At 40.9% G+C, this 18,454-nt stretch overlaps 5 protein-coding genes across 11 annotated transcripts; 3 read left to right on the top strand and 2 right to left on the bottom strand.

The window, feature by feature from the left end:
* Nucleotides 1-312: 312 nt before the first annotated feature.
* Nucleotides 313-16,881, bottom strand: LOC122417011 (uncharacterized). Of its 5 annotated transcripts, XM_043430209.1 has the most exons (12): nt 7,226-7,547; nt 4,178-4,205; nt 3,856-4,099; nt 3,555-3,775; nt 3,317-3,474; nt 3,042-3,241; nt 2,646-2,791; nt 2,337-2,472; nt 1,854-2,257; nt 1,425-1,758; nt 1,098-1,307; nt 313-966 (listed from the first exon to the last, which is right to left on the bottom strand). In XM_043430209.1, exons 1-12 carry the CDS (start codon nt 7,395-7,397, stop codon nt 379-381), a joined length of 2,841 nt encoding a protein of 946 aa, XP_043286144.1. In that variant the 5' UTR covers nt 7,398-7,547; the 3' UTR covers nt 313-378. The 5 variants fall into 5 exon arrangements, with proteins under 5 accessions (XP_043286144.1, XP_043286146.1, XP_043286145.1 ...); XM_043430211.1 differs by lacking the exons at nt 4,178-4,205; nt 7,226-7,547 and adding an exon at nt 16,749-16,881; XM_043430210.1 differs by lacking the exon at nt 4,178-4,205 and having other exon boundaries at nt 7,226-7,545.
* On the top strand, nt 5,164-9,657 carry LOC122417013 (probable serine/threonine-protein kinase dyrk2). The gene is made up of 5 exons (XM_043430215.1): nt 5,164-6,868; nt 7,431-7,758; nt 8,660-8,792; nt 8,963-9,132; nt 9,244-9,657. The coding sequence occupies exons 1-5, from the start codon at nt 5,500-5,502 to the stop codon at nt 9,293-9,295; spliced, it is 2,052 nt and encodes a 683-aa protein (XP_043286150.1). The 5' UTR covers nt 5,164-5,499; the 3' UTR covers nt 9,296-9,657.
* Nucleotides 9,965-14,550, top strand: LOC122417012 (E3 ubiquitin-protein ligase LRSAM1-like). 2 transcript variants are annotated; one of them, XM_043430213.1, is made up of 13 exons: nt 9,965-10,276; nt 10,426-10,668; nt 10,858-11,274; nt 11,405-11,434; nt 11,666-11,767; nt 11,845-11,953; nt 12,051-12,212; nt 12,287-12,386; nt 12,490-12,733; nt 12,823-12,948; nt 13,019-13,213; nt 13,301-13,537; nt 13,719-14,550. In XM_043430213.1, exons 1-13 carry the CDS (start codon nt 10,157-10,159, stop codon nt 13,836-13,838), a joined length of 2,205 nt encoding a protein of 734 aa, XP_043286148.1. In that variant the 5' UTR covers nt 9,965-10,156; the 3' UTR covers nt 13,839-14,550. The 2 variants fall into 2 exon arrangements, with proteins under 2 accessions (XP_043286148.1, XP_043286149.1); XM_043430214.1 differs by lacking the exon at nt 11,405-11,434.
* Chrac-14 (DNA polymerase epsilon subunit 3 Chrac-14) lies at nt 14,306-15,470 on the bottom strand. The gene is made up of 2 exons (XM_043430219.1): nt 15,268-15,470; nt 14,306-14,935 (listed from the first exon to the last, which is right to left on the bottom strand). The coding sequence occupies exon 2, from the start codon at nt 14,933-14,935 to the stop codon at nt 14,567-14,569; it is 369 nt and encodes a 122-aa protein (XP_043286154.1). The 5' UTR covers nt 15,268-15,470; the 3' UTR covers nt 14,306-14,566.
* On the top strand, nt 15,675-18,233 carry LOC122417014 (gamma-soluble NSF attachment protein-like). Of its 2 annotated transcripts, none has more exons than XM_043430218.1 (6): nt 15,675-15,890; nt 16,339-16,491; nt 16,601-16,618; nt 16,761-16,968; nt 17,082-17,492; nt 17,674-18,233. In XM_043430218.1, the coding sequence occupies exons 1-6, from the start codon at nt 15,841-15,843 to the stop codon at nt 17,851-17,853; spliced, it is 1,020 nt and encodes a 339-aa protein (XP_043286153.1). In that variant the 5' UTR covers nt 15,675-15,840; the 3' UTR covers nt 17,854-18,233. The 2 variants fall into 2 exon arrangements, with proteins under 2 accessions (XP_043286153.1, XP_043286151.1); XM_043430216.1 differs by having other exon boundaries at nt 15,677-15,890; nt 17,082-17,585.
* The last annotated feature ends 221 nt before the right edge of the window (nt 18,234-18,454 follow it).

The raw sequence follows: 18,454 nt of genomic DNA, 5'->3' as shown, positions 1-18,454 counted from the left end.
ATTAATATGTAGAAATAAAAAATCATGATACAGTTGGACGGATTTTTTTTGTACCCTCGAACTACAGAAGCTCCCACGTACGCTAGCTCAATGTTATTCATTGAAATCTAATTCGATATGAGTTACGCAGCACCATAAACTTCTATTCGGCAGAAATAAGTTCTGAATATGAACCATGAAAAAAAATTATTTCGTTTCTTTATAAAGTACTCCTTAATATCGCCTAATGTTTCCGAAACGATTAAGCTCTAAATAAAGATTTTTATAAAGGCAATAAGAGTAGGGACAGGAGTGAAAAAAAATTCAAGTGTATTATGCAAAAAAAATAGGAAATATTTAATGAAGAAAATATAGCTCCATTCTTTATGCTAAAAAAGATCAATCGGTTTGGAAGAATTTTAAAAAAACCGGACGCAACTTCTCCAACGTCGAGTCGCTCAGCTCGTTTTTTCTCTCCGTAATATATTCGATTTCTTTACAAATGTTATCAACGCGTTCTTCGAGGGTTTTGGAATCAAGTCTGGCTCGTTTTTCGACAGGATGTGAAAAATCGGGTTGATAACATTTGTGCCATTTTGAAGAATCATTGCTCGTTGAAACTGACAATTTCTCAAGATAATTTTCCACCGACGAATGTTTCGAAAAATCGTGAATTTTTTCATTCGACAGATATAGCTGCATTTGCCTGCAAACGCGTGGCAAACGGTTGATACCAATCGAAAGTGCGTCGAACAGTTTTGGGCTTGCGACGTTGACGATAAGCTCGGTATAAGTTTCGAAGAATTCTTGTCGAACGCAAGGATCGTCGTCGTCGATTAAACGGCAAAATAAATCTGTTACCGCTCCAAGACTTTCTTTCCCACTATTGTTGATCCGAGACTCCAGATTTTCCCTCAAAAACACGTTGATTTTGAGGCGATGCTGGGAAGGCAAATGATTTACGATCTCGAGCATGCTGCGGTAAATCTGTTGATAAGAAATTTTCTTCATTAATGTAGAAGGATCAGAGCGGAAAAAAATTATTTTATTAGTGATTCGGAGAGTAGCAATAAATTTTTAGAAAATTTATTATGTCGATGGATTGAAAATGAAATTACCGAAGCAGCGTGAAGATCATCGCGTGAATTATCCGTAGAATCGGGCGCTGAACAATCCAATAAAAGTGAGACAAGTTCGAACAACATTTCCCGTACAGTCCCTTCGCTTCTGGGAATTCTCGAGGCAAGAAAACTCCAAATACCCGGAAGCACAGCTACAGTCGTGATCCCGTCATTCGGCACAGCCCCGATCGAAGCCAACCTCGAGGACTACGAAACATAAATGCGATCGATGATCAAAGATGGGTTTTTCTTGGGAATTTTATTCGAGGGTTTTCCTCATTAAAGATTGAAAACTCTAAGAAACGTGACACAATTTCTACAAACAAGTCGAGTCCATTTAGTGGCGGAGGGCGAGCGACAAAAATCATCGAAAATCTGTTCCAGATCATCCCTCCCATCGAACGAGGAACGTTGACGTAAATGTTGCTGATTTGAAGGAGTTAAAGACTTTCGAAAGGGTTCGAGAAGACGTCTGTCACCGTAGTCTTCGATCTCCCTGAAAATTGAATCTTTCATCTGCTCCGGCAATAATTTATACAGCCTTCCAATCAAATTGCTTATCACTCCAAATTCCTGGCTCTTGTCTCTCGATCTGAGAAGTTTTAGCACTTTTAGAAAACAGGAGACACACTCGTAACACCATTCCGCCGAAGAATTACTACAGAGAAAGAAAAAATCATTCCAATTTTAGTTCAATAGAATGAGAAAAAAATATTTATAAAATTGTTTGAACAAGAAAAGGCCAATTCTTACGCTGCTAAAAACGACCATACATCGCAGCTGAGCAGACAACTCCACAATTCACCGTTGACGAGATGCTCCAAAAGGCTCATTTCGACCACGGAAAAATAATCGCAGGAAACTCCTGAGACAAAATGACACAAGAGTTTCAAGCTCGTTTCGTAAAGTCCCAAATCTTCGATGTCTCCGAAAATCGAAACAGTGCGAACTGGAACTCGTATTCGACCCATCAGAAATTCGGGGCAGCATCGATCAACGTTGCTCAGAGTCAGGTTGACTATATTTTCGTCCCTTTGCAGCCAGGGCCCACGGGAATTTACTCCCATGTCTTTGATCAACTCCTCGATAATACTCAGTGTCAATAAATGATAGCAAATTCGATCTTCGACTTCGGATTTGCCAAAGAGAAAAAAAGCCTGGAATTTCATTCATAAGAAGCGGAACGAATATTCGAGTGAATTGAACGAGATCAAATTGATCGTGCACGCTACTTACTTTTGGAAATTCTTTTTCCCCGAGTAGAATATTCACCAATTCGGCCGCAGCGGGAACAATGTGAGTCTCCGAATAGCGGGAAACGCTCGAAGGCTCAGAGATGACGAAATGTTGAGATGGGTAAGGTGGCGTGTACCTTGCATATTGAAATTTCGTTCATAAGAAGTCTCAAAATAGTCATGCAAAGAGCGCCGCAAGTAGCGAACAAAGGGGAAAAAAGTTGAGAAGGAGAAAAAAAAACACGGAAATTAGCAAGGAGGCTTAGACAAGAAGAAAAGAACTGAAGAGCGATGCAAAAGTTTCGCGAACCTGTATAACTTGGCGAGCAGTTGAACGAGAATGTAGCAAACTTCGTTTCCACAATATCCGCGATAAAGAGTGCAAAGTCTGCCGAGAATTTTCAACAGCAATCCAGCAAACTTAATGGCTCTCTCGTAGTTTGTGTCCTGTCTCTCCTGGCCAAATAAATGAAACGAATAATCACATTCTTTTCTTGGAATAGAACGAAAAATTAAAAGTGGAAAAGTATCCATAATCACTTTTGTGAATCACGCTTTCCCAACGTTTTCAAGCAACATTTCTAATCAAAGCAACTCAAAATCAATTATTTTCTTTAAAACTACTCGAATCGATAGGTTGCTTGGAATATCGACTGTGAAGCTTTTGAGAGCAACTTTTCCTCGAATCACAATTCATTGTTATTACCCTTAGCGTAACGTGCAAAAGAGTATGAATGTCTTTGGCAATGTTGACGTAGCGGCTCGTCACAACGTCGGTCGACGAGGATTTCTTCACCTGGGATTCGTAGATGGTGGCTAACTTGGCGAAAATCTTCCACGTGTTCATAAGCATCTTGAGGTTCACGCCATCACAGACGGCGGCAATGTCGCCTATTTTCTTCAGAACTATAAAAAGCAGTTTTGATAAGGGAATGAAAATAAAAAAATCGATAAAACTCTGACTGATGCAAAAATACTCACCAGTTTTAAGTACGTTTTTTTCGGTCTCTTCTCTGTTGTCAAAATTGACGTAAACATCAATGAGGGAGAAAAAATCTGTAAGGACAAGGCCTGTTTGTCGATAGAGATCCGTCAGTTGCGATCTTAGTGCACCAAAATGTCGGCCGTATAAATCGTGGCTGAAAATAAATTGCGATGTAAGTGCGGGGAACGAATAAAGTATCGGGATGAAAGAGAGGCATACAAATATTCGAGACACCTTCTTTTGCAGTGTAAAAAAACAGCCTGAATGAAGGAGGGCAAAGAATTCAACAGTTTTTCCAAACATTCGCATGGAACCGTTCCAAGATTCTTCAACTTTTTCAAGTATTCGTGCCACGGCTCCAAAGACTTCTGCCACAATTTAATCTTCGTTTCAAGATCTTCGAGCGATGATGGATTGGTCGAATCGCTGAGATTCGTTTCCGTTTCTTGCAAACACTGAAAACGAAAAATTTCGTCAATTATTTTTTTCATTAACAGTTCATCCAAATTTCAATAACCTCGAACTCCTTAATTACCTCTATCAGAAGTTTACTGGCCAGAGGAAGAGAGTCCAGGAATTTTTGATCCCTCAGTGTTTCGGTACTCAGAGCTGCCAGAGAACTCAACATATTGAGTCTCACAGCATCGAGATGAGCCCCTTTGGTATCGACTTCTAATAGCGACGCGAGAAAAGGCTGCTCACACGAATCTGACTCCGAGTCCGAATCGTCCATCAAGTTCCGCTCGAACCCAGTGCCGTTGACCGACGAAGACATTTTTCTGGAACAAAAAATGCACGATTTCATCTAGACACGAAGAAAAAATGGTTTTATTGAACGGGGTCGAAATTTAACACACCGGGGGCGCTCCAAAGAGATTCGGAGCTCTGTCCAAGGAGGGAAGAAAGCAAGTACCAGTTAGTGATAGTACGACCTAATACAACAGCCTCGAGAGGAAGGTTGAGTAATGCTTTTCGGTATTCAAAGTCCATCGTACGATCGTTCGAATACTGCAGCGGTACAAATATCGAATTACGAATAGGCCAACGAGTCAATCAGCGAAACGCAAACAAGTTGAATGAGGAAATAAAAAATGAGAAATCTAATTAAATTGGAGGATGAATACAAGCGCGGGCGGGTTGGAATAATGATCGAGGGAAAAAAATCAAAGTTTGCTGAGTCATTTGGCACGATGGTCGGTGGTCGGGGTGCCTCTTTGCCCCCGGCCGATCCGTCAGATAAGCAACGGCAATTAAGGGCTGTGCACGTTGGGCGTTCTAGAGCATCGAGTTTGTCGATGTAACTTTGCGAATATTCACTCGCGAATTGGAGGCAAGTGTGAGAATATATACGGGGAGAAGAGGAAAGGAAGGGACAAGTTAAAAGTTATCCATTTAAAGTTTGGCAAGGGATCGTTGAGGGGATTGTTCTCTCCTGTAGCGGAAGAGCAGAGGGAGACAGAGAGAGAGAGAGGAGCGAGGAATAAGAGAGGGAAATTCGGGAGAAAGGGAATCGGGCGAGAGCGAGCCCATGTACGATTCGAATGATCGGGTCGTGCTGAAGCGCCATGGTAACTGCGGACAACAAGCTGTCAGATGATAGGCAAACTTTTGATCAATAACAGCTGGTGACTGCCGGAGTTTATAGTCGAGTTTGTAAAACCTCCTGTGTTATTGAGCTCGTATACAGGTGTATGCACGAGGCGCTTTTACGAAATATGTGGGGGGTTGAAAATGAGTATTCCCCCTCGAGTACAAACAACCGGGTTGAGAGACGGCGAAGGGGCGCAGGGTCGGCGTATTTCGGATGGAGTCAGTCAGTCGGCGTGTGCCAGCGCCGACGGCTCGACGTCGAGGAAGAATCACCCGGAGGAAGAGCGTACCGAACGCGCCAGAAGACGAGGTTCATTGTTCCCGGTAGAAAGGGTCGTGAGCCTCGGTGAGGAAAACGCGTGGGCGTTATCCGAACGACGATCACGCTACGTATCTGGAACGAAGATAAACAGTCAATTTTTATTTCAACGGTGATAATATGAAAATACGAATGAAAAGATAAAAGTTGAATTGCTCGAGGATGAAAAAGTAAATGGTCCAGGAGAAGAAAATAATGATAATGTAACTTACGGAAATGGCGGTGAATGAGCGTTGAGGGGATAAACGGTTGATTGTAAATTGGGCTAAAATGACGAGTTGCCAGAGACGCGGCAGCGGTCCGGTGCGTCAGCACTCGCTGCAGCAAATGTCCCGGCGGCATCATCATCACCATCACCATCATCATCTTCATCATCATCCTCATCATTTGAACAGTCAGATGAGACGTCAGAGATCGGCGGAGGAGGATCGATCCTATGGGATCGGCGAGAGGGACTCCGCCGAGACGGAGAGGCCTCGGGAGGTGCGGATAGCTTGGGGCACCGACGAGCAGGGACTCGCTCCTGTCACCAGGGCGGAAAATAATAATCCTGCAACGGAAGGAGGTCGAGTGGAGGTCGTGGCCTGTCAGATCGTGACGGGCAAATCAAGAGCGTTGCCAAATTCTCGACAGCCTCGAATAATTAATCGTACCAGCAATAACAGCGGCGGCAATAATAATAATAATAATAATGCCGGAAGCACGTTGTTGTATTCGCGTCAAGAACTCGCTGAACGATTACGATTAGCGTGGAAACAACGGGAGGCCAATAAATCAAACATCGATGTGTTCCTGGCGCAAGGAACGACGGAGGAACGCAGCGACTCGAGGCTCTCGAACTCCAGCAGTCCTGATCCCAGCAGTCCCACGCGCCTTCCCGAGCGTATAGATAATACGAATGAGCAGAAAAAAATGGCGGACAAACCTTCGGAGAAATTGGTCGAAAAGAGATCGACGGAAAAGACGCGAGTGGAAAAGCCGGTGTCACCCGGACCCTCGGTCGAAGCCGCCAAAAGCAAACGTGCGAGTTTTCGAAACGGCACGAACGCGGCTTTCTCACAACCGGTCGTCGAAACCCCGGCAGCGACAACGCCGGACATCGCACAAACGAGGAAAGAAGTTCCAATTCAGATCGCAACAAACGACACGAAAAATCGACGTACGAACTCAGCTCCGCCACAGAGACGAGCCAGCAGCGTCGGTCCATCGACCAACAGAACTCAGGTCAACATCGTCATCGAAGCACCGAGAATCTTCAAGCCGGAAACAGAAAACGCGGGAAACAATAACGCGGAGGACACGAGGCTCAACGGAATTGTTGCACGACCTGTCAAATCGGCGCCCACCAAAAGACGCACGAAAAACCCGAAAAAAAGAAGCAACAGCTCGGCAGGCAAAGAAAGCGAAGCTGCTGGACGCCCGAAAATCGGAAACGCCGAAGGCAAAAATGGCGAAGTCATTACGATGGTCTCCCTCGTCAGTGACGCCGATAGCGACACCGAAATCGAGGACAACTCACCTCGGGACGACAAATTAATTAGCCAATTACGAAGCAATTTACCAACTACACCCATTATCAAGAGCAACGTTAGTACGTGCTGTTCACTCAATTCCATCGTCCGAAGACCCATCAAATCCGGTGAGTTACACTTTACTTTTCCTTTTTTACGACTTCAGCCTTTTTATTTTTCTTCTCTTTTACGAAGGAATTTTTAACGATCCTAGTTTATAACTGTAATGGGTACTACACAACACGATAAACACACAAAAGACAGACAGATTCGCCTCCGTAAACACACATGAACGAACTCTGTAATGCTCGAGCGTGGTTAATTAGAAAAGACGCGACACGCGAACACCGCATTCCTGGAATACACGTGGATTCGCCGAGGTGTATACGATTCACGCAAACTTCCCGCCAATTGTTTCATTCAGCGTACGATTACACTCATTCGACAATATTATATATTTTCGAGGGATGTACGAGTCGACTCACTGAAAACGGTGCATCGCGAGCATCGATCTGAAAGAACAAAAACCATAAACGTCGTCTTTGTATACAAACAGCTTCGTCGTTGCGTTTTATTGAATTTCACTCTCCCGAAGACTTTTAGTCCGAATCCGTCTGTTACATTAATCGTTGAGAAATTCACACGCCGAATGTACATTTGGCTTTATTATTTTCCTTCCTTCTTTTTCAGTGTCGTTTCAACAAGACTCGATCGACGTCGAAGATGATTCCGATAAGACAAGAACTGCGAGGATTCGTCCGCAGAGCGTACAAGTCGGTCGTGTGACCGGTAGCGCGTTGCCAACTGCGGAAGAAGCGAGAACTTGGCGAGCGAACGTTCCCGCGTTAAGTGTGGCCAACGTTACAGCCGCTCGTCAACGCTACGAGACGCAAGAGATATCAGAAATATCGTTGACCGATCGTGAGAAAAGGTGCCTCATCGTTCCCATCGGTGATCTTCGATCGGACAAGAAAAGAAAATTGTTGAGAACAAAAAGCACGCCTCAGCCACGAATCGAGTAAGTTTCCCAAACGTCGAATGCTGATAAATTAAACAATAAAAAATACAGTAAAGTAAATCAGAGACGGAGGAAGAATTTTCAAAATTGTGACGAAATTAACTTCACGACCGCTTTGAGCATCAATAAGAGTCAATGAATTGTCACAATTGAGTCGAGTCGAGGCGATCTCGGATCGTTCCTAGGCCTTCTACACGATATCCCTTTGACCTAGTAATTGAGATTAATAGTCGTGCTCGATGCGCTGCAAAGAACAGAAATCGTGGATTGGATAGAGATATGGGATATTGATATAATCGTACACTTGTATTCGTATTTCGACTGAAAATTTATTCCGAAGGATCGATGAGACTCGAGTATTCGAGGTTTACGTGCGATACACACGAGTTTCTTGTCGAATAGCGTATAGAACATTCAAATCTCAATTTGCATTCAATATATTGTGTGACCGTGACAAGAGAACAAGAATAGGAGGAGGAGGGAGAAAAAGAAGCAGAGAATAGAATTTTACACACGGATTCGCGTCAGGCACGAATATGGAAGAAAAAAAAATAACTTCGATTTCTTTGGTACTTATGATATCGAGAATAAGAGAGAAGAGACCAGGAACGAAGGGTTACCGTGGTAGAAAGAGCGCGAGAGCAAGAGAGAAGGGAGGGAGGTAAAAAGAAAAGAAGGCCAAGGCGCCGGTGCCATCGTGTGCCTGACCGGATATGGTATTGGCTTCGACATCGATATCACAACATACGATACATCTATTGATCTATTTGTACATCTTTTTTTTTACCACCCTCTCAAACGTCCCCCCGCAAGCAGATCGAGTACACAATATTACCCTTTTATGAATATGCATACGCTCGGAAACACGAAAAATATGAATATTCATCCAATCGCCTTTCAGTGATGTCGATAAACCGCCGACGATGCAGGACACGAGGGAAGCTCCACCGAGAACCAGAATACCCGAACACGTTGGAAAAATTTTACCGGTGCATCAACCGACCTCGATTTTATTGCATGCTTCCGTCTCAAAGGTAATTTAGGTTATGATGCTACATCTTTCTTACCGCTCTCCCATTTCATGGGTTTTTTTATTATTGTTTTACTTACCTTATATTTAACGTTGATTGTTGTCAATTATCTTACCACACGAATATTGGTCACAAATTCATATTGTGATTATTGTGAAACAATTGATAAGCAGCTGTCGGAAATTGCGGTAATATCGAAAACCGAGACCGAGGCCGAGGCCGACGATCTCGACGGAGAATCGGCAGAGCCGACGTTTCAAACGACGAAAGAAAAAGAGTGCTGGCATCTTTACAGACGAATGTGCGACAAAGGAGTCTGCGTTTCCTTCGACACAGTTCTTAGGTTGGGAGTTTTGGAAAGTCTGGCATTTGAAAAATTATGGAAAAATAACTCTACTGATCGAGCATGATGTTATTGAAAATATATGTAAATTCCCATTTGATCGTATTTCAGAGGTATGCTGACACCTACGGAATACCGATTACGCCGAAAAGAGACGAGCTAGCGAAGCTCGCGACAGTCGTAGATGACATCGATAATAAACTTTAGTGCCGTGAAAAAATCATTTTTTTAATCCACGAGATATTCGTGGAAAACCGAAATGAAATAATGCTTCTAATTGACCGATTAAAAATTAGTATGGTAATAAAAAAAAAACTACTGCCCGTAATATGAACCCTGTTATAATTGTGAGTATTTTAACTCATAGTCAACAATAATGTAAACTCGTCATAACATAAATGTACTTGTCTCAGAGTCGCTGCCGCGACTCTAGATTGAACATTTCTTAGACCGCATTTCCTTTGCGAATAAAAAATTGTACAATTTTTTTTTAAGTGTTTAATGCAATAAAGAGTTGTCACGTTTTGTTAGAAAAATAAATCGCAATAATTAAAGTGTCTGCCGAGACGCGGTAGATGTGTCTAGAAGAACGCAATTTTGCATACGATCGAAACATCGGATTAGAAAAACTTGTTTTTTTTCGATGTTTCTGTAAAATTTTGTGTTCAGTTCTCATTCGGAATACCATGAGGACCATGGGCAAAATAAGGGGACCCAGCGCCGTCGGACGAGCGGAACAAGTCAACTATACTGCATAAGATTATTCACGACTCTGTTGGTAAATCGAAATCCTAAACTCCTCGGTATAATGACGTCAAAGCCGTGACCATGATGATCAGTTGCTACGAGGCTCCTGAGTGTTTCGCAACGAATCACACGGCGACCGCGGCAATACTCGGCAATGAGGTTGACGAATTACTTTTGTTTCTTTTTTTATTGACATTGAAATAAAAAGTTTATATCGAGCATAAATGGAGCGTACTTGAGAAAAAAAAAATCAAATTTATGACGAGTTTGAGGTGCAATGACACGAGCGACTCGTCGCTGCTGTCATGACGGTACATCAATAATGTCATTCACAAAAAAACATCGAGGCAAGGTTAATGTCGACTACAAGGCACGTCTCGAACATAAATTGTACTTGGTACGTCACTCGATAATTGATCGCTACTTCAAACATAGCAACGTTATGTTTGCTTTTTAAACTATCAAGCATCATTGTTATTATCACTGCCAGTATCACTCATTGTCATGTTCTCAACACTTTCATTTGTTTTTTATCTCATGAGCTAGGCTCGAGAAAACCCAGAACCAGTATTTGACATTTCGGATTGTTCATTGAAACAAGTACCCTCAGGAATCTATTCGTTATGCAAAGTTTTCCGAAAGAGGGTATTGTTGATGCAATGCAACAGACTGACGACTCTATTGGGCGGAGGTGCCTTGAGCGATCTCTCGCTCTTAACTGTATTAGACCTACGCAATAATGAATTTACAAATTTGCCAACCGAAATTGTTCATCTCGTATCACTCAAGGTAATGTTCCATTGTTATTGATAATGCTTCGGATAGATAATTCTTATCAATTGAAAAAAATTCATGACGATCCATCGACATAGTGTGAACAATAAATAAATCAATCTTGATAAGACAAAAATTAAAATGATTTTTAGAATGAAGCAACTTGATGAAAGAAAAGTGTGTTTATTATTCTCCATTTTTCAGGAGCTCTATATACAGGATAATAATATACGCAAGTTGCCTGCAGAATTGGGAGATTTGGAAAATCTGACAATTCTCAATGTTGCAAAGAACAAACTGAAAGGATTGCCGGACAGTATGGGAATGTTAAAGAAGCTGAGCATCTTGGATATTAGCAGAAATGAGGCTGTGCAAAAGTTACCAATGACTTTGGGACAGGCCCAATCATTGAAGGAAATCAATTTAGAAGGATTGGATAACCTCAGCTATCCGCCCAAAGACATTCTTTTGGGTGGTACAATAGTCATTGTAGCCTTTTTAGCCCACGAGTGTGGAATCGAATATGCTCCAGAAAAATATAAAAAAGAAGAAGAATCGGTCTTGAATGTGGATGAACAGGAGGACCAAGCACGAAGATTGAACAAGGATTCGATCGTTCAGGTCCCTAATTTCTCCTAAACCAATAGTTTCTATGCCATCTAATTTTTTTTACTTTTCTTCATTTATTTTTTTCACCAATTCTTTTTGGTTCCAAGCATTATTTTCATAGTTTTTGTTTTTGTTTTTCTAGGCAACCTTAACGAGGCTAGAAAAAGAAAAGGCACGTGGACCCGCCACTATTATTCATCTTTTATTTTCCCTACCATATATTTTTTCTGCGTTCTGCAAAATGGCAATTTTTTTCGTACTCCCATTTTCATCATTCACCACGTCGTTTCATCTCATCAAAATCATCTATGCTCATCGAAGGGACGGTCTAATTCATTCGAAAATAATCCAGAAATTAAAGTGACGAGAGAAAAAATAACTCAAACGAAATTTGTCTTTATAGGAAATGCGACAGAATGCTCTTCTCGAGGTTGAAAAAAATATTAAGGAGCAACAAGAGTATGAACTCGAGTTGCAGTCCGTGCTCAAAGGTCATCGAAAAAAAGTAACCAATTTTAACAATTATTCAGGTGTTGATAATATTATGTGTTATAATCAATTTTTAAAAAATGTCATATTCAGCTTCTAGACGATTTGGTCCAGCAACAGACACAACTTGAACAAGAAATCGAAAAAGTACAACAGGAGAGAGATCTCAACCGTGCGAGACTTCTCTCATTTATTTATAACGGTGAGGAATAATTATTAAACCATTGACTCCTTCGAGGTCTTTGAAAATGGAGAGAAAAACGAAATCCTTAAAAAATCATTATCGAATTATTGTACAGCTGAGAAAGAAGCAGATCACGTTATAACGGAATTTCTACGAAGCAGCGAAGAGGAAAGACAGACCCAAGCTGAGCTGCTTGAACAAGAAAAATTGGAAGAGATGAGAATATTGTCGCAGTGTCATACCGAGCAATTTAATCTTCGCACGAAAGAAACTTTACGTAAGTTGAAAAAAATGATTGCAGAAATTTACTAAAATAGAGTCAAATAAAAAAACTATCGTGCCTGTTGCCAGTTGCCATGGAGGAACTACTGGGGGAGGAACTCTTAACGGAAAGGAAAATCGACGAGTACACCAAATTTCGTGATTGTAACGCACAATCGTTACTGGAATTGTCAGTACAAGGAACTTTACTCAAATCAAAATTTCGCACGACCAAGAATTCTGATAGGCTTTTGAAAAAACCAATTGAATGACAAAGTGGAACGTTATTTCAGAGAGGTAAGAAACAATCATCACCTGGCTGAAGTGGTGAGGGACCAAAAAAGGAGTCAAGAAGATTTGGTCAACCGACTACGAAAGGACGAAGTTTTGCAAAGAGCAGCTGTGGCTGCACTGCTCGAGAGAAGCGACGCTCGATCCTGGAGTATCGTGCAACAAGTGACTTTGGTACAATCCCAATTGGCTGCACTAACCAGTATCGAGCTTGAGCGGAAGAAATTCGAAATCAATCAGCAAATAGTAAGAACAACCATATTTGATGGAGAAAAACTATTTTTATTCTCGTTGATTCGGGGAAAATCTGATAGCCGCTTCGAATCGTTTTACAGAATGATTTGGCTGATAAGCGTGTCACGTTGAGCGCCATTCTCGTCGATTTATTGGATCAACAAGAAAAACGAAGGAAACAACTGTTGGAAACGATTCAGCAAATCGAAGAACAGAGAAACGTTGATGTACGTAACTTTTTTCGAATAGATTTTTAGAGCTCGTGAAACGTGAAGAACTTTTTGTTCCTTTTCACAGAGCACAAGAAGAAACAGTTTGTTCTGGTTGATGCAATATCAATCTTTGATGGAAGCAAGACCAAAGGGTCTTTTGGAGGGTCTCGAGCCAACGTTAGTACGTCATGTAGCGATTGCAGGCGCGCTGCATTGTTTGCCTTTTCTCGTGACATTGCCTTCGCTGATGCAAGATTTGGACGATGAAAGACTGCAATCGGTAATTTAACGGGAAGCTTTTCTCTGACATTGAAAAATGCAGCCATTGACGATTCGTTACTAATGAAGAATTCATTCTGCCGTCAAGATCGGAATTCACTGTGAAAAGGACCGTGCAGCTATCAAATTGGCAGTGGAGAATTATCTAGCTGAGAAAAAATTAGGCGAATCGCCGATTGATCCATCAGCGCCTATCGATCTTCTAGGATCGCCCGTTTATCCGTCAGCCCCATCTGATGAGCCTTGTACAAGTTCTAAAACGCACGAACCTACGACCATTCCGAGTATAAGTACAACCGAGTGCGTTGTCTGTCTTGATTCGCACGTAAGTACATCACTGTGACTCTGAGATTATTTCAAGTCCGTAAAGTGCTGAAAACAAAAGTCTGATAAGATGAAATTAGGAAAAGTCCAAAGATTCGATATTGAATATTTTAGAATTACATCATCTCGTCAAATATAATCACATCGGATAACTATTTCGCCTGTTGTTTTTTATTTTTCAGTGCGAAGTGATATTTCTTCCATGCGGACACCTGTGTTGTTGCGCCGCATGTTCCAGCAAAGTAACAACCGAATGTCCAATGTGCCGTGGCCTGATACAGCGCAAAGTACAGGCAATTTGAAGTCTCAAATTTTTTTACATATACACGTTTGACTATTAAAAGTTTGTTAATTATTGGAATAAGCACAGTGTGCTCGAGCTTCGTATCTCAGATCGGATTTACGTCTGTACGAAATGCCTCAATATCCCACATTTTATCGGATCAAATTATCTCACGATGTGCTTTTTTGCACTTGTTGAATTTTAAAAAGCCCTCAAAATAGAATTTCACATCGACAACAATACTCAACGACGTCATCAATGGATATCGACACTATACGAGCAAACAAATTTTACGTTTATGATTATTCCAATTACTACAATCAGAAATTTTATTTATAAACCATTGAAGTAGGAGATCCTGAATGACTTGCCAAGCAAGCTTCCCAACCCAAGAGCAAGGCCTTGAAAACAATCAAAAAGAGAAACCCCTTTAGAGGATTCTCGAGAATATGAAGGCCAATAATTGTTTCAAGAAGAAAAAATCAATATGTTCGAAGAGTTATTTTTATTCAATTTGTTATGTATTGCAAAAAGCAATTCGACGCCAAGGGCCTCCTTCTAGTCTTATATTGTACATTTTTATGTTGACATTGAAGCCATCCCACTTTACATTGTATAAAAATACAGATATAATTTAAAAAATGAAAAAAGAGAAAAAAAACGTACAACATTTTATTACTTAACAATAGACCTAACACAGTTATTATAATAGAAACAATATAAAAACCTAAGATAAAAATGGAATTTTTATTCATCCTCCGCAACTTCGTTTCCATCCTCATCCTTCCTTTGCTGTTTTCTTTTAGTCGTCGCATCTTTCTTTTCTTTCTGGGATTTCTTGAACGTTTCCAAGGCATCTTTAAGCGGAGTGACAAACTGTTCAAACTCAATTTCTTCCATGGCTTGTATGACATCCGCACCAGATATTGTTTTGCGATTACCTTTTTTGGCAATTGTATTGGCGGCTGAGGTGAGGTACAGAATGAATATAGAAGCAGCTTTGGCCACTGCAACTCTGGCTTCTTTGCCAATCGTAACACCATCCGGCAGGGCCTCTTTCACTATTCTTGTGACTACCGCATTGGGTAGGTTGAGATCTTCGAGTCGTTCCGCCATCTGATTTATTTTCAGTTTCCAATTAATTTTCAAATGAAAATTACAGATGTTAAACTTATCAGGTTTGATGTAGCAAGTTCAAACAAGTGTCACAAAATATGCAAATTTCTTTGTACATTTACTCATAATTGATTTTCGATAAGTTACTCACAAAACTTTCGTGAGAAAAATTGTTTTGAACTCTCATTTTTTATGAACGTTTCATTTTTCAGATGGCTTCTAATCAACATTTGAAAATATTCGATGTTTGTCAATTATTTGTAATTCAAGGTTATGTTACTCAACGGTGATAATTAGAAGTGTACAGTTTGAAAACTGACACACACACTTACGATCGTTTGATGTAGTGATTGTTGATCGATTGATTATTTCTGATATGACGAATAATATCGAGGATTTTCTCTAAATGAAAGATCACGTTGAGCCGGTTTGTTGCATAAACAAAAGACTGATCAATGAATCGGATGAACGAATACTGGCGTCCCGCGTAGATTTTCAATCGTACCGCGCATCGGCGCATCGCAGGAACGTAAACGCGGCCCCTTGAAGAACGGATTGGGGGAAAGGGAAAGCGATGGAAAATAAACGTAGCGCCACCGGAAACCCAGTTCTAGGAACTTCTGAAGCTCTACCAAAAGATAAGATTGCACCACTTACAGGACGAATGGTGGCTAGGAGCTACTGCGGGTCACGGTGTCGCAGAACACACACACACGCGTAAAATTCTGACAGTTCGTCCCATACGTCGTCTGCACTCTGTTTGCACTTGGTGAATTAACAGCTGAGCAAGAGACAATTGTCAATTGATTTTATCACTTGCTTAACGTACCGAGCACGTCGAGCAACGACACTGTTTTTGACGCGCGCTGAAATATATTAAATAGTCTGTCAACATTCGGAGAAAAATGTCAAAGATCGAAGAGGGGAATGCGCACATAAGGCAGGCAGAAAAAAGGTGTGAGAGTATTTTTCATTTCGTCGTTAAAAGAAGACACCTCTTTAGTTTTTTCATTCCATAACTGCGCGTACCACCGTGACCTTTTTCCTCATTGTTTCGTCGATTTCTATTTTCAAATCGTATTCCATTGAAGATTACGATTCATCGTAATGGAAATAAAAAGTGCATATTGAAGTGTAATACCAGGCTACTTTTTGGAATGGATTTTAATTAAAAAACCAGGTCGAATTCCCGACCGAAAATATTTTTTTTTATTTCATTCCACTCACTTAATTCAAATAGGCTTTTCTTTTTAAGTGATCTGTGTTTAGTTGCAATGAATCGAGCCACTCATTGAATAAGTTTTCATAGAAACTGACCACAAACATAAGACAGACAAAAAAAAATTCTAAAACCAAAACAATGAACAGACAACTGAATAGATGCGTGAAAATTTTGTTTTCAGTTTAAAAACTACTCTACTGAAATGGAGGCCAGATTTTGAAGTAGCAGCGGATGAATACACTCATGCTGCTACTTGCTTCCGTATAGCAAAATCTTACAAGCAATGCAAGGATGCTCTGCTCAAAGCAGCCGATTGTTATAAGCAGAACAGATCGTATCCTTTTAGTCTACAACTGTCTCATTCTGATCCACAAATAGTATCAATTTATTAATCAGGTATAATTAATCAGGCTAAAGAAAATTTTCCTCAACCTTAATTACAGATGGTTTCATGCTGCCAAGTAAGTTTGATTTATTTATTAAAAATATATTTGGAAATACGAATATTTCACATGAATTAAATACCTCGAAATTTTTTAATGTTGACCTCACATATCAAGCGATAATTGATTTATTGAGAAAAATTTTTACCTTTTTTTGCAGGAATCTGGAACAAGTGCTGCTAATATGCAGGGACACTGGAGATATGGCAGAAATCCCTAAACTGGCTCACTCTTCGTGTTCTCTCTATCAGCAACACGGTTCACCCGAATCCGGAGCAACTGTGTTGGACAAGGCTGGTAAAATGATAGAGAGTACCGATCCAGAGGGTGCACTTCCACTCTTTCAGAGAGCTGCTGAAATAGTTATGGTAATTTGAGAAAAATTCCATCTTCTAATAGATACAATCCTTAAGTCAGCTACAGACAAAGCATACAGGTGCAAATAAAAGCATTTAAACTTTTTTTCATTCAATCTTTTGAGGGAGAGGACAGCCCTCGCCAAGCAGCTGAATACATGAGCAAAGTGGCTCGCATCATGGTGAAATTAAAGATGTACGACCAGGCGGCAGATGCAATAAGGAGAGAAATTGGAATGCACCAGGCAATAGAGCACGCCCCATCTGTCGGTCGTTTGGCAGTGGTTCTAGTGTTGGTCCAATTGGCTAGGGGTGATCAAGTTGCTGCTGAAAAAGCATTCAAAGAATGGGGGAACTACTGCGAAGTAGCGGAGATCCAGACTCTGGAGATGCTGTTGCAGGCTTATGACAATGAGGATGCAAATATGGCTAGAACCGCGCTCAACAGTCCCTTCATCAAGCACATGGACGTAGAGTATGCCAAGCTCGCAAGAGGACTGCCGTTACCAACGACACAGGAATATGCTATTCCACCGGTTGGTGTTAGAGCAAATGCAGCTGCGACTTATGTATCGCCAAACACAAATAATCTTTCTGGCCAAGCTACCGTAGAGGCAGAAGTCAATCATGTAATTACGTCGTTGATTCTGGTTCTCTACGTTAAGTTGGAAATAAAGAAATAGCTATAAATCTTTTCTAATTGTTTTTTTTTTCCAGAGGTCTGATGAGGGCAAGGAAGAAGCAGCAGCGGCTGAGGTTATCCCAGATACTCCAACGCGTAGGGTACCTGAGAAATACGAAGATGAGGAAGAGCAAGAAATGGCTGCGGCATCGGCTGAGAGCCCTGAAGAAACAAAACCAGAGGATGAGGATGACTACGAAGGTGGCCTCTGCTGATCAATTTCCCTGTACAAGCCATTTGTCTCAAGATGCATTTAAATTTCAACTTCTCCCAAAGACATTCCCAAATCAACTATCAGGGAAAGAAGGCAAACAAAATGAAGTAGTGTAGAGAAGAATAACGTCTGCCCTTTAATACTATTTCCGACGATATGCAAATTACTCGCACGCTCCACAATCTATCCGCATCTACACAGAAAACACACTCAAGATATGCTGCAAAATTTTGTCCATCGATCGTATAGCGGTTCGATGCTTCCTGCGTTGTAATTGAATGTTGTCGATTTAAGTTCTTTCGAGAGATACATTATTGTCAAGATAACTATCAATTATTGCATCGTTTGAATAAGACGTTCAATAAAGTTTGCGAAACGTGAGATAACTCGTTGTTGCTTCATTACTTTCCCAATAAACCAAAGAAAGAGCGTAGGACGAGATGAACGTAGGAAAATAAAATACATTACACCGAATACGTTATTGAAAAATTTTATAGTCTTACCGCTTTTTATTTTCGGAATATCCAGCCTATCGTTAATGATATAACGTCTCGAAACGTTGAGAATATAGTTCAATTCTAACGTTTTTAGGTGTAATTCTA

Source organism: Venturia canescens, chromosome 10, assembly GCF_019457755.1.
Source record: "Venturia canescens isolate UGA chromosome 10, ASM1945775v1, whole genome shotgun sequence".
Classification (NCBI taxonomy): domain Eukaryota; kingdom Metazoa; phylum Arthropoda; class Insecta; order Hymenoptera; family Ichneumonidae; genus Venturia; species Venturia canescens.
Note: the sequence above shows the minus strand (reverse complement) of the source record. Positions and strands in the feature narration are given on the sequence as shown.

What these genes read in the sequence shown, in the direction of transcription:
- LOC122417013 (XM_043430215.1), top strand. Translation starts at nt 5,500, where the DNA reads ATGACGAGTTGCCAGAGACGCGGCAGCGGTCCGGTGCGTCAGCACTCG. An exon ending in TGCATGCTTCCGTCTCAAAG is followed by an intron (nt 8,793 to 8,962) that starts GTAATTTAGGTT and finishes ATTGATAAGCAG; the next exon opens with CTGTCGGAAATTGCGGTAAT. An exon ending in TCCTTCGACACAGTTCTTAG is followed by an intron (nt 9,133 to 9,243) that starts GTTGGGAGTTTT and finishes ATCGTATTTCAG; the next exon opens with AGGTATGCTGACACCTACGG.
- LOC122417011 (XM_043430209.1), bottom strand. Translation starts at nt 7,397, where the DNA reads ATGTACATTCGGCGTGTGAATTTCTCAACGATTAATGTAACAGACGGA. An exon ending in CTCGCGATGCACCGTTTTCA is followed by an intron (nt 4,206 to 7,225) that starts GTGAGTCGACTC and finishes CTCCTTGGACAG; the next exon opens with AGCTCCGAATCTCTTTGGAG. An exon ending in ATCTCTTTGGAGCGCCCCCG is followed by an intron (nt 4,100 to 4,177) that starts GTGTGTTAAATT and finishes TTTTTGTTCCAG; the next exon opens with AAAAATGTCTTCGTCGGTCA.
- LOC122417012 (XM_043430213.1), top strand. Translation starts at nt 10,157, where the DNA reads ATGACACGAGCGACTCGTCGCTGCTGTCATGACGGTACATCAATAATG. An exon ending in ACAAGGATTCGATCGTTCAG is followed by an intron (nt 11,275 to 11,404) that starts GTCCCTAATTTC and finishes TTGTTTTTCTAG; the next exon opens with GCAACCTTAACGAGGCTAGA. An exon ending in TTGTCTGTCTTGATTCGCAC is followed by an intron (nt 13,538 to 13,718) that starts GTAAGTACATCA and finishes TTTATTTTTCAG; the next exon opens with TGCGAAGTGATATTTCTTCC.
- Chrac-14 (XM_043430219.1), bottom strand. Translation starts at nt 14,935, where the DNA reads ATGGCGGAACGACTCGAAGATCTCAACCTACCCAATGCGGTAGTCACA.
- LOC122417014 (XM_043430216.1), top strand. Translation starts at nt 15,841, where the DNA reads ATGTCAAAGATCGAAGAGGGGAATGCGCACATAAGGCAGGCAGAAAAA. An exon ending in GAGCTGCTGAAATAGTTATG is followed by an intron (nt 16,969 to 17,081) that starts GTAATTTGAGAA and finishes CAATCTTTTGAG; the next exon opens with GGAGAGGACAGCCCTCGCCA. An exon ending in TAGAGGCAGAAGTCAATCAT is followed by an intron (nt 17,586 to 17,673) that starts GTAATTACGTCG and finishes TTTTTTTTCCAG; the next exon opens with AGGTCTGATGAGGGCAAGGA.